This window comes from Verticillium nonalfalfae, assembly GCF_003724135.2.
Source record: "Verticillium nonalfalfae strain VnAa140/NRRL 66861 chromosome Unknown scaffold_11, whole genome shotgun sequence".
Lineage (NCBI taxonomy): Eukaryota > Fungi > Ascomycota > Sordariomycetes > Glomerellales > Plectosphaerellaceae > Verticillium > Verticillium nonalfalfae.
This window is the reverse complement of record NW_021167236.1, coordinates 26,059-39,686: the sequence shown is the minus strand read 5'-3', so window position 1 is coordinate 39,686 and position 13,628 is coordinate 26,059. Positions and strand designations below refer to the sequence as shown.

General features: G+C 52.8%; 2 protein-coding genes across 2 annotated transcripts; one reads left to right on the top strand and one right to left on the bottom strand.

Annotated features, from left to right (window-relative positions):
• Positions 1–3,508: 3,508 nt before the first annotated feature.
• Positions 3,509–4,500, top strand: SHO1 (Transmembrane osmosensor; the record flags this gene model as incomplete). Its single annotated transcript, XM_028634883.1, has 3 exons — positions 3,509–3,604; positions 3,661–3,942; positions 3,997–4,500. The coding sequence occupies 3 exons, from the start codon at positions 3,509–3,511 to the stop codon at positions 4,498–4,500; spliced, it is 882 nt and encodes a 293-aa protein (XP_028498072.1).
• Positions 4,501–5,629: 1,129 nt separating this feature from the next.
• On the bottom strand, positions 5,630–6,163 carry D7B24_000630 (uncharacterized protein; the record flags this gene model as incomplete). Its single annotated transcript, XM_028634882.1, has 1 exon — positions 5,630–6,163. One exon carries the CDS (start codon positions 6,161–6,163, stop codon positions 5,630–5,632), a length of 534 nt encoding a protein of 177 aa, XP_028498071.1.
• Between the last annotated feature and the right edge of the window lie 7,465 nt (positions 6,164–13,628).

Genomic DNA, 13,628 nt, shown 5'->3' with positions numbered 1-13,628 from the left:
CTGGGCGTCAACTTTCGACGCCAGTTCTGAGGACATCCGCTGGGCCCAATTACAACATACAAGAGGTGCAACTCAGCCTAAAACTCTTCGTGTTCGCTCAAGCGAACACATCGCGTAGAAATACTGCGGAGCGACGCCAACCTGCTCGTGCTTCACAAGGTCATTCGATTCCCAAGTGCGAAAATCGTCCAGCATCGGTTCGAAACACCAGCAACCTCCAAAGTCGTCGCGCAGCATGGGCATGTCAATTACATGACCGCGCCAGATATCCCACTTGAGCGTCAACGTGTAGTGATTCAGGGTAAAGGTAGGAATGGGACCTAATTCACTGGCAAGGGCCTGTGATGGGACTTGGTGACGTATTTTCTCAGGTCGGAGCTTCATTCGGCACAGATGGCTCCGAGTTTCACACGTACGGGTGTCACAGGCGTGATGGTGGGGACAGAGACAGCTGCGAATGGTGACGGCTCGCCTTGTTGGTAGCAGAAACAATCAAGACAACCTCGACACATCCTGTTGGCCTCCAATGCGTGTCGGAGAAGACACCGGTTCGCATGTTCTGTGAGCTTGTGAAATGCATGGCGCCTGGCACCCACGGGACAAAATTGTTCTGCGGGATGCTTGATAGTGATCTGGTCCAGGCCAGGCCAGGCCCCAACAATGGCTCAAAAGGCGTTGCAACATTCCTCGAGGACAGGTAACACTCGGTGGAGAACAAAAGGTCACCAATAACAACGCTCCGACCAGCTAGCGGCCGCTGCTTGCCTCCACGCTTAGCTCTGTTAGGGACAGGTTCAGGGGTAAAGAGTGGAGGTGGCTGATCTGCCGCTAGGCCTTGACGGAAAGTGAATACAGTGCGTACGGGAACGTCGGGGCTTGGTGGTACGCTCACACGTTCTTAGCCCTGTGAGGTTGAAAGAAATGCGAACAGTACCTTGCTTCCGGAACATGCATACGCTTGGGCTCTCCTGGAGGGGCCTGATGGCGTCTCTCGTTCCTGAAGCGGCTCTGGTGTCGGCTCGCTGTTCGGCGGTCTGATGAATCAATGTGCCGCGAGTTGGCGATGATATCTGGGAGGAGCTGTCAGTAGGGCCTGAGATCGACCATGGTCTCGATCCGGGATTACTCTCGCTTGAGAATGATAAGGTTTTAATAGAACTGATGACCAGTGCCTTACTCTCGGCGCGGAGGATCCAGGTTCAGAGATCGTCGGCCACTTTGGCGGCTATCCCAGCCTTGCTCGGGTCGATAACCGCCAGCCCTGTACTATTTGTAGCTGCAGGAGCCCAAGGTAGCAGAGACATGTGCTGTCCACCGCCACGAGGACAGACTGAAGAAAGAACTGCTAGAATCTTGGCAGATGCACATGTCTGTGGCCATGAGCTGAATGCCACTGGACACGAGCGCAAGACGAGAAGCTGTCAGTGACGCCGAGGTGGCCGTGCGTTGCCTCTGGGTGAGGGGTAGCCCTGGTTCTCAGTCGGCGGCGGAAATCGTCTGATCGATGCCTTTTTCATGCAACAAGACAGATAGTTGGATGACTGGTTCGTGACTGGTGAAGTTAAGGGTTCAGTCAAGGAAGAGCCTGGGTTTCCACTTGTGTGGGTATCAGGTTTCCCCCGCATGTATCACGGATGCCATGATCATACAACCATGACGTCTGAGCCAGTCGATCAGGTAGTGCCGATGCTGCCGGAAAGCGTTTTGTTTTCAAGACGATGAGAAGCCTAGACAATCGCCGCGTGTGTTCGTCTGTCTCAAAGACCAACGGGCCATGATGAAACCACCTTGCGGAATCTTCACAGAAGGAAGCGTGTGAGCCAACGAAGACGCGCCGGCTTTCTCGAAGCCAATCCATGCACCGCACACTGTGCTGGTGACGACGACACAGTGCCCATGGCGTCGACTGTGCCCGGTTGATGGGGCCAAAGTGGACAAAGGGGTGGGTGGGGGCATAGGTACCTAGGTAGTGCGATACGCCAACGAACACAGTACGCAGTACTGAGCCAGCCAGGCTGACAGCGAAGGACCTGACATGCCTCGTCAGGTCCAGGTATCTTACCGCCTTGGTAAACCCAAATGCCCAGGTCACACTGCCATTGCTTCCCCTCTCCATTTCGTACCTGGGTCGCACAATCTCGTCCAGCACAAACACGAGATCTAGGGACCCTCCAGTTGATATTGGATCGCGAAAAACTCTTTCGAACGACACCACGCGTCACATCCCATCGATATCAAGCTGAGCCACTGACCAGCTTGGATCGCTAAAGCACTCTGTGGATCCAAACCCCTTACGCTACAAACGACAAAGGACGCTACCCTCGCAAGGCACCAAGCACGGTCGGTCGTCGTATCGAAGCAGAGCCCGACTAAAAGCCTGCTTGCTCCATTGCTCCGCTCTTGTCTTTGGACACCCCTTCATTTCCATTCTGTCACGACCGTTCATACTGTACGATAGTCGAACGAACATCGAGACAAGCAGTAAGGAGGGACGCATCGACTCGATCGTCTCACCACGTTGTCGATTCTTCTTCTGGGCCTGATCCGCATACCCCCGCCTGAGTCGGTTCGCATCTCAACAGCACAGACCTGGTCCGATTCCAGCCCTCGCCTCCAGCGCCGCTGTCAGCACCGCACATTCCAACGCCCTGCCTAAGAATCTGGAACCTCGACGCAGTCCGAGTGTCCTCCTCCTGCTCCTCCGCCGAATCCGCCAGCCCGTCTCCCCTGCGCCGCATCCTCCCATACTCTTCTTCCTACCCCTGTGCTGGCCCGCCCCCCCCCCCATCCCTTTCAGCCATCCCTTCTTCACCAATCTCTTCGACTGGCAGTGCCCTCACTCTTGAATCTTCCTTTCTTTCAATCATCCATATCGGCACGACGACGTAGGCGTTCGTCACCACTGCTTTTGCTATCATTATTTTGTTAACCCCATCTTCCACTCTTGACGAGACGGAAGGGGCACGAAAAAAAATTCAATACGGCTGCATTGTGCCAGTCGAGGTGCTGGGCATCCATCCCTCTGAACGCATCCGACGCGAGTTCGCATTCCCCGGCTGCCAGGTTTTGACCCTCCGGATTCGACCAGCCTCAGACCGACTTGCACTCAACGTCCCATTCCCAACCACCACAAGCTATCGCAGCCGCTCCTTAGCCTCCTCCACGACATTCATTCACCACTTGACACTCCCCCCGACGAACACTCGCGTCCTTGTCGTCCCTTCACACAACGTTGCAAATGCGCCTCTAACACCAGCTGCCCACCCCTAATCACAAACGAACGGCCAACCCAACCAGCATTCGACACTCGAACTTCGCCTTAGCCATCCTTCCAACGACAGCCTGCTTCAACTAAACCTCCAACTCTACCTCAAAAACTCCCATCTCACTTCAAAGCGCGCCCCAACGCACGAGTTGCTCTCAAGGCGTCAGCTCGAATCGACCACCAGTCAAATCACCATTCTCTATGCCACCTTACGGTTCCCTGCACTCGCCATCGCTGGGGAAAATGGAACACTCTAGAGCTCAGTACGGCAGGAGGGGGATGAACATGGGAAATGTCATTGGCGACCCCTTTGCCCTCGCATCAATCTCCATTGCCATGGTATGTCGCTGAACTAGCGTCGCCCATCGTTCGCGTGCTAATCTATCGTCTCCCAGCTGGCGTGGGTCATCGCGTTTATCAGCAGCATCGTCGCTGCGGTACAGACAAATGATCTCCCCAACCTTGCGTGGTGGATCCTCGCTCTCGAAGTTGGCATCGTTGGCGCCGTCTTCTTCGTTATTGCCTCGGACACGATCCAGACGTATCACGTTGCCTTGACAGCCTACCAAACACTTGCGCTTGCCACCTTGTCTATACTTCTTAACAGGATCGTATATGATGGTCGTGGCGCTATGCAGGCTGCGTCTGCCGGCTATGTCCTGCTGTCGGTCGTCATGGTAAGACCTTCTCGTTCATGTCCCGCTCGACCTCGCTGACTTTTCCCTTCCAAGGCACTCTGGATGATTTACTTCGGCTCCGCGCCTTCTGCCTCACCACGTGCTTATGTCGACTCCTTTGCCCTGCAAAAGGAGGGACACGGCTCACGCAACACGATGACCTACGGCACGGGACGCCCCGAAACGTCCACTTCGGTTCAACCTCCACAGATGTACACATCGGCGCAATTGAACGGTTTCGAAAACCCCTCTCCCGTCGGCGGCATCTCGCAATCGCAGGCGCCTCGGAACTCCGCAGTGCCGAACCTGAACTCGACTGGAGTGACGGCGAACGGCAAGCCGCCAGGCCAAGACCAGGAGGTCGGCCCGCCGACAGAGTACCCTTACCGTGCCAAGGCCATCTACAGCTACGAGGCCAACCCTGAAGATGCGAACGAGATCTCATTCAGCAAGCACGAGATTCTCGAGGTCAGTGATGTCAGCGGGCGGTGGTGGCAAGCGCGGAAGGAGAGCGGCGACACAGGTATCGCGCCAAGCAACTACCTGATCTTGCTATGAGTAATGAAAAAAGGGATTCGTCACGGCGGGGGGGGACGCACGCGCATCTGCCGAAACTATATCCGGCTGCTTGGGTTCCTCCATGATTCTTTTGATTGTTTTTTTTTTCGGGATTCGGCTGGAGTACGCTCAGGTCTCAGACAGGGACACCAATTTTCACCACTGCCATCATGAGGGCACGCATGACACCTACGGGTACAAATGCTCCATTCTCCTTTCTTCTCTCCGTGCCTGGTCCGCGCACCAGCCTCCACTACCTCTACTTCTTCCGCGGCTTTGACGTCAATGGGAATGGTTGCCCACCGCGCGACTATTCTCGTACCAGCATGTGTGGCGGGATCAGGCCTTTCGTGTGTCGTATTCTGGGATGGGACTTGATTTTGACGACGGATTGGGTTCTCGGGCATAGGGATCGAGCCTCCGGCATCATCACTGAGGGAATACCCCATGTCGCTGGTGTGTTCAGGTTGTTGTTTACAAGAATTGCCCTGTTGAACATATGTTTGCTTTATTCTGCGTTTCACGAATTGTACCTGAGTCAAAGATTCTTGTCGACAGTGACGTGTGTGATCTGATTGATGCGATGCTGCTTCTCGATACCCAATCACGCATGTGTCCCGAGGCGCACCTATCTTTTGATCTTGTGGTGTCTGTCGAGATGGGCTGCTTTTCTCGACCAACGGATCGATGTAAGCAGTGGCAAAATGAATCGGATCTCTCCAGAGCCGGCCAATCTGGATGTCGGTAGGAAGCTGTCTTCGGAGGTTGGCGTTGATGGTCGTTGCAGACACCTATGGCCGGGCGTCTGTACAACAGCAGTCGTGCTGTTTCGGGACTCGGCTGATTCGCTTCGTACACCAGGCCGTGGACGAGCACCACTTGACAGCAACGTCGAAGCCGCTTGATCGACGATGGCCCTCACTTCCCTGATGCGCGAATCCAACACACCCCGCCTCCCTTCGCAGTGCCATGCCACCCGGCACGCACGCAGTAGACGCAGAGCCACCAGTGCACACTGCGGCAGGCACTCTAGTTGCTCCGTGTCGTACCGAGTCGACTAAACGAACGCATCGCTGCCATGTTGCAGCTGCAGTTTTCCTTTCCTTTCCTTTCCGAGGCGTGCTATTCTTCAAGCCTCCTCGAGCCTCTTCCGCAGCTCCCTCTCCTTCTGCGACACCTGCAGCTCGAGCCTCTCGACGCTGTACTTGAGACCCTCCTTCCTCGTGCGCACCGCCCGCGCCTTGAGCGCCCTCTCGCCCGCGAGGCCCTTGCCCCTGGCGCCGGGCGTCCTGGCGCGTATGGAACCGCCGGTGCTGTTGCTGCCGCCGCCGCCGCCGCCACGGTCGTCGGCCGCCATGCGGCCCGCGAGGAGCTCGCTGCGGGCCTTGAGCGTCTCGACGCGGCGCTCGGCGCGGTCGACCTGGGTCTCGGCGCGGTCGAGCAGGTGGGCGATGTGGGGGCCGATCTCGTCGCGGAGGGAGGCCTCGGCGGCGGCGAGGGAGGGGTGCGGGATGAGCTCGTAGTGGCGGGTTGTGCGGAGGGCGGTCGAGAGGCGGGGGAGGTCGGCGGTCGAGGCGCGCAGGGTCGCGACGGACGAGGTCAGGAAGGTCAGGGAGTGGGTGAGGGAGGAGACGCAGTCGGCGTACGTGGAGGGGGCGGCCATGATGGACTGGAACGTGATTCGGGACGAGCGGTCATACGATTCGAACAAAGCTTAAAAGGTCACGCAAAGCTCAGAGGTCAGCAAGAAACGCCGGTCCGACCGAGCAAGGTATGAGTGGTACCTAGGTAGCAAGGTAGGCCGCTATCTTGTTGATGCCCGCTTGTTGTTGTGTTGCCCCACGATCAAAAGACGGATGGCATCCGCATGTGCACAGCGCCCCACCTACTCCTGTTTGACAACGGAGCTTGACGCACAGACCACTCTTTCCTTCAACCAACAACCACGGTCTATACCTTGAAGCTTCACCCAGTCTGCCCAAGGTGTTTGTGGGTTGGGCTACGCGTTGAGAGCCTAAGTTCAAGAAACCAAAATCCCCGAGAAGAATGAGCCCTGCAGCTTGTTCCGATAGCAGTCACACGGTTGCCGACTCGTTTCACTCGTCTGTACCGACGGAACAGTGATGCTACTTCGGACTCGTGAAGCTTTGTTTTTGGACAATAATCCTATTAGGCGACGGTCATTCATCAGGAGGTTTCCGAGGCCTGGCATAGTGCCATTGTCAGACCCACATGTCTTCTTCTCCGCACATTCACATTCATCTTGCTACTTGTTATTGAGACCGGTCTGAGAATGGGGGTCTCAAAGATTCGACTCACAGGACACACGGAGTCAAGGCCAGCCAGTCAATTTCCGTATTGCGTTCCGGTCTCTCAGTCCAACATCCTATGATGGACACGACTAATGACGCGGATGGATCAAATGAGCTGATATGCATCATGCGGGTGTTGTGCGACGTAACAAGGCTGCCTATAGAAGAGTGATGGCGCGCGCAAATATGCGTGGACTTGGCTTTCGGACCAAGGCTCCGCTCTATCGGCATCCTGCGCTGTCCTTGCTGTTGGGCACCCATCCGAGGTGGGCGCGGGGATCAAATCCCACGAAGCCTCGGTGAGCTTGACTGGTGAAACACACTGCGTGAAAGATGGTCATCGAAGTCCGGGCAGTGATCAAACTGCTTGAAGGTCTCAGTCAGCCTGCCTTCTGTTCCCTTTTTTTCCATTTCTTTTCTTGTTGCCCAAAGACTCGGACACGCCCCTGACGTCGAGACATTCAGCACGCAAGCCCTTCTGACAACACAACCATCAGGCTGTGCCACAGCTATCTTGGCAGCTAACCGCCCTTTCACCACTTGCATTTGTCGCCTTCACAAGCGCCATGTATGTCTTCTCCAGCCCAATGGAACTCCATGCGCATGCATCCCACGGCGCGAGCTCATCGTGGTGGACTTTAAGGCAAACATACTCCACCCATCATCGCCCGCCTTACAAGTGCATGAGATCGGCCATCCGTAATCCAATCGTGAGCCGTCTGTAAAAGGCGACGTGGAGGCTCAAGCGGTGCACTCACGCCCGAAATGTGGATAAAAAGGTGAAGAAAGGTCAGGCTTAGGCGAGCAGCAAGCAATTTCACCACCCACGAAAAGTTGCTGCACCCTCCTTGCTTTTCCCGTCACCAACTTCGCCGCCTCCATCCCAATCCGAGCGTCCCCTTTCAATACTCATTGGAAGGCCCGACCCCGTGATGTCCACAGAATACATCTCTCGTTATAGGCTTCCTATGCAGGCCCTGGTCAATTACCTGAGACAAATTCGCACATCTGTGCACGTTCAGGTAACCCTGACCACCTTGAGTGTGGCCAAGCTACAGATTCATTCTATGACCAGGAACACGACCCAGAGTACTACGCGGTCACCCTCGATAGACCGCTCAGCCAAGTAGTTGTCCTTGCTCCTATCCACGGCGGAACTCGCTAATCTGGAATAGACAGAGCGAGCAGGTGTGCAGGGCCTCATCACACCAAGACCTCCTGAGGACTAATGGAGTGTCATTATATTTCTACTTCACCCCTACAGCTATCCAGGTCGCGATTTTGCGTTGCTCCAGCCCTTTTTAGCGACGTCTCATGGAATTCCATGTGAGGATGGTACCATGTAGCCTGACGCCGCTGCGAGCAATGCAGCAAGCCTGGTTTCAATCTACTGGGATCCCTACTCCTCTTCAACAGGGCGTTCAGGCCAAGTTTAAGGTCATCACACATATTTACGCACCCCCCCCCCCCCCCCTCCCAACCCCAGCCCCTCCTCTTTCTGTACCTTTCCTGCAAGGTCAGCCATTATTTTCCAGCCAGTCACTTGGCGCACAAGACAGTTTCATGTCAGCTGGGCATCCACACAAGGCATACCCAGTACAGCTTTCGATGGTGGGTTGTTGCATGAATGGTGTTAATGCCGGGCTCTTACCTCTTTTCTCCATTTTGAGCCCTCCAAATTATGAATCGCAGTTATTTTGATTCCAGATGATCTGACCTTGGCTTAAGTATTTCACATGAAGTTTCCCTACCTGTCTCGAGCCTTCCTGAAATATGCATCGACTACACCATTAGAAATCCTCGTAAGGCTTCTCGGTGAAAGTTCAAAGCCCTGATAAACTTCTCACCGTGTGCAAGGCTCTGTTAGCCTCGCCGGAGGAGATTTGTCTGTCGATAGCTGCACAAAGGATGGTGCTATGGAAATTATCAAGATATATGACCATTACTGACCTGTAGCTCTTTCTTCCTGTCATGCTCATGCTTACCTGAAGCTTTCGCGACCCCTAAGAGATCTCAAAATGTCTGTCAGTGCGTTCGATCAACTGAGGGACACTTGTGCCTATGGCCGATTCGGCACGTACCCAGAAAACTCGATGCAAGAACAAGTTGCCACGCCACTGATGAAAACATACGCAAGACGACTTCATCAGCAGTCTGAGAAGCTCTTCTACACGAACACACCGTCGGTGCGGTTCAGAGAGGCTGTTACGGGAGACACAAGTAATACCCCCTAAATGTTGTCTTCGATAACTTGGCTAACAAATGTTTACAGTATTCCAGAATCATGTTTTCAAGGACTTGCCGGTACTTCAAGCCCATCTTGACCGCCACCTAGTGACAAAATACAAAGACCCGAGATATCGACATGTGTGAGTCTCCTTTGGCTCTTGGGCCCCTCGCACCATGCCTTCAATAATCTGACTTAACCGTGAAGTTTTATCTGCGCCGGCGATTCTCGGAAACCAATGTACATAACCGAATCAATGTTCAAGCTTCTCTGCTCATATCAACAAATCCCCCCCAGCTTTCTTGACTTATTTCTCTCTCTCGGCGAACAGCCAAATTTCCGAAACTTCCACTCCGTCGGCTTTCTGGAGAGCAACCTTCCAAGTCCGCTATCAGAGAACCTCTTATCAGTACCCGAACTAGATAGATCTGGGAACGAGTTAAGACACTGCTACAAAGTCCAAGGCATGGAAATGTCGAAAGACGAGAAACAGTGGAGGCGAAGGCCTGCAACCGTTTATCACTCCTTTGATCTGGAAACAGGCCGATGCTTCTGGCTCACCATAAAGGCCGATAAAGCCATTCGAGAACGGATCGTTGATGGACAGCAGCAGCTCGATACACTTCATCCGAAGTCGTTTGAAACACTTGAGGGAGCCTTCAAAGCAACTTTGGTCACCCATTTGATCCATCTGGAATGGAGTATTGAAGGTTGGATGTGGTACATAGATGATACAGAGGCTCGCCTTCGAGAAATCCTCATCCGTGTAAGAGCCGCACCCATCACGACAAAAGCAGATTTGCTCATCACCCTGGGAAGGGTTTGGTCATTTGACGTACAGGCAAAGCCTGAAGACCGCAAAGCTACCAAGCCGCCAAGCATGTGCAACAGCCCATTGCGATCCAGGCTCACATTCCCACCTTTGGCCTCTATCACGAGTTTCAAGGCTATTTTAAAGAGCTTCGATCCCGACCAGAAGTCTCCAACCAACATTGAGCTTCCCGCCAGAAACACCAGTACCAACATCAAGAATCTCGAAAAGGAGTATAGCAGCCTCATCAGCGACCTAGCAGGCCTTGAACAAGTACTGAGCAGATTCTCCTTGACGGAGCAGCAACAAATGACATCATTCGTATCGGAGCTGCAGGAGACGAAGGTGGCCATGAATCTCAACATGCAGGTGATGGCCAGCATATGCACAACATACAAACGGCTTCTAAACAGTACGGAACCCGCGAAGAGACTTGGAAAGAGCTGCAGCAACCAGATTGCGCGGTTCTGTGGTCGTATTGAAGCCTTTGAGAGTATTCTCCAGGTCCAGTGTCATCGGATAGACACTTTGGTTGACCAATTGATGGATGCCAAGAGCCTGGTGAGTCCAAATCATACGTAGCCTACCAGAACACTTTCTCACCCGATCTTAGTACGAAGTGATCTTGCAGTATCGAGACTCGGAGGTCAACAGAATCATCGCACTCAGTGCTCATCTCTCAGCATTACGGGTCGAATCAGTGACAGAAGACATGCATGAAATTGCAAAAAAGACGGAGAGGGATACATCATCGATGCATATCATCACGTTTTTTACCCTCATCTTTCTGCCAGGCACATTCCTCGGTGTAAGAGCCGTCATGTCTCGCAGAGTCAAGTCGAAAGACATATTTCTAACATCTAATCAGACGTTTTTTAGCACGCCAATATTCGAGGGGGCTGAGAGAGGAGGTCACGGTTCAAATTGGAGTTTCGACATTCGTCTGTTCCGAGTCTTCATGGCAATTTGTGTCCCAATGATGGTGGTGACCATCCTCGTCTGGGGGGTCTATATGATGTACAAAAAGAGGCATAGCAAGAGTGTTGTTAGGTCTGGTTATGATTTGATCTGCTAGGAAGCTGCCACGTTGGAACTAGATTATGGCCTGCTTGGCAAATCTTGAATACTAGATGACTCCTCCCCTTCACCCTTTGGATAGTTCTATTTCACTATTGGAATTGAAGACCAGTTGTATACCAGCTAACAAACGAGAATGCGAGACTGGATGTCTAGGGCGCAGGATGACGATCACGAGTCGACGCAGTCAAATGCAAGGGTGATTACTCGCAGAATGCCATGTCACCTTCTGTCGCCACAAGCTCAACAAAGGTAGGCAGGCGAGTGAGGAAGCTCAAACAATAGTACAGAATCAGCTACAGGGATAATACTACAATGATATCATTATGAGCTGAAAGGTGACCGCGTACCACTTACAAATCATTCGGCGATTGGAGCGGTATGTCCATGTGGAGGCTCTCAATATCTGGTCCGCGGATCGAGCGAAGGCTCCCTATACTAGTGGTATGGAGGGGCGTGAAACCTGAAACCGAATCGCGGTTGCAGTTCGGGCTAGAGCTACCACACCAGTTGGGCGGTTTAGTCGCGTTGATGGACGCCCACAAGCCGGAGGCTGCCCATGAGAAGCATGCAGTCAGCCCTGGATACGGTGCAGGCTATGTCAGGAAGGGATGAGCTGAAAGCTTCTGCATATACCCCTTTGATCACATGTACCTGAACATTCATCCCCTGTCTAAGAAAACTGCCCTTTGTTAGGCGCATCGTGCTGGAGTCCACCTGAGGGTCAGCCACGTCAGCATATGAGCCACTTCCAGACTGAATAGTGATCTGTTGCAGCAATAGCCTTACATTATAAAAACCTCTCGTCGATCCAATTTGCATTCGACATTATCAGCGCAAACCTGTTGCTTTGGGCACTTCATCCTACCAAGTTGCCAGACTTTATCAACAACAGCAACCCGTCGTTCCGCTCTCGAGTCGTCAAGTCTGAGTTACGTCGTTGTGCTGAGAACAAATGCGACCTCAGCTAGCTGACAAGACTTCCATAATCAAGGCCCTACCCACCGATTCGAGCTCGTCGCGACCGACTGTCCGTTAAGCGCAAACAATCTATGACTCCAGCTCCAGCCGGGGCAAGCACCTCGTATTAGATTACGCGTCCGAAGGAATTCATCGAAACGCAAAAGACCAGGCTCAACTCTGCGGCAATTCAACATGTCTTCGCCATCGACGAATAACCCTGACGCGCAACGCGTCCCTTTTGAAGAATTCCAAAGCTGGACCAACAACATTTCGTGCCAAGGGCAAACCTACCATGGCGAGCGTTCTGACTATGTCCCATTGATTCTGCAAAGGAAGTACTGGACGCTAGAGAAAATCCGTGCGATTTTGTTCGCCGCAAACGCTGATCACATCGATCACCAAAAAGTCTTCAGAAAGCAGCAAGTGATCTTGTCTATTCTGGTTGCCGCTTCAGATTATGGTAGATCTCCTGAATACTTACGATGGCTCAAAAGCTTCCAGCAGCAATATTTCTTCGACGATCTGATGTTGCCGTTCGATAAGAAGCCAGAGAACCTTCCTGATACCACTGGAGATATGTGGAACAACGTCTTTGACGCCCAGTGGAAATTCTGTCCCTACAAGCTGGGACATAGCATTCACGCTGATTCGAAGGTCCTTGTGAAAGAGATATTTCCATTCCAAGACTTCGTTGAACCACCGCACGAGTGGCCACCAGGCCGTAGGCATCACGGGTTTGCCGCCAAATTGAAGCGAATGAGAGTCGACCTGGACACAGCTCGACAGCTGAAATTACCGGTCTGCTCACAACACCAAACTCTTAGATGAAATACACTTTGCTGACCTTAAAAATAGGCTGACCAACTCGTGGTTCTGAAATCGTACGGCAATGAAGGCACGGCATGGGACGCCTATAAAAAAGAAGTCGGGGCCTACCTGCATTGGCGCAACAACGAACGCAACTTCCCCCAAGAAACACATATTCTGAAATGTTACGGGGCGTTTTGGTCACCGCCGGGCCCCGCAGGTCAGTTGTGTGACCGCAACATCCTTATTGAGCACGCAGATCGTGGCACTCTTCATGACATGTACACGAAGATCCCACCTCCACGACTGTTACACGGTATCAAAAGCTTCTGGGAATCTTTGGCCAATGTTCTCGTTGCTTTGAAGAAGATACACCAGGAAGGTGGTATCAATATAATAAGGTGAGTCACATAGGTAGTCACACAGGAACCAACCGGTCATTGCGTGTAATATGAAAATGCTCACAACACGTAGCATCCATCAGGACCTGAAACCATCAAATATCTTCATCTGTTCGAAAGCTGGGGATGAAGGTGTTTTGAGCCAGAGAAACTTCAATTTCGTCACAAAACTGGGTGATTTCGACAGAAGTCATGTCATGGTATCCAATCACCAAAGCTCCAACCACGGCCCCGACAATGGCGGATCCACAACCTACTGTGAGTTGAATTCTTCCGGGGTTGAAACTAATGACAGTAATTGACACGATACAGCTCCTCCAGAAATGTTTCTAAGCGAGGTTGTTGTTAGCACGGTACACTCATCGATTGATATCTGGGCCATATGCTGCATCTTTATAGAGGCAGCGGTCTGGATAATCGGTGGGAATGTTGAACGAGACATATTCGCAAAAGAAAGACGAAAACAAAACCTGTCGAGGCACAGCGAAGTAGGTCGCGGGGACTGTTTTCACAACGGAAATAATCCTTTA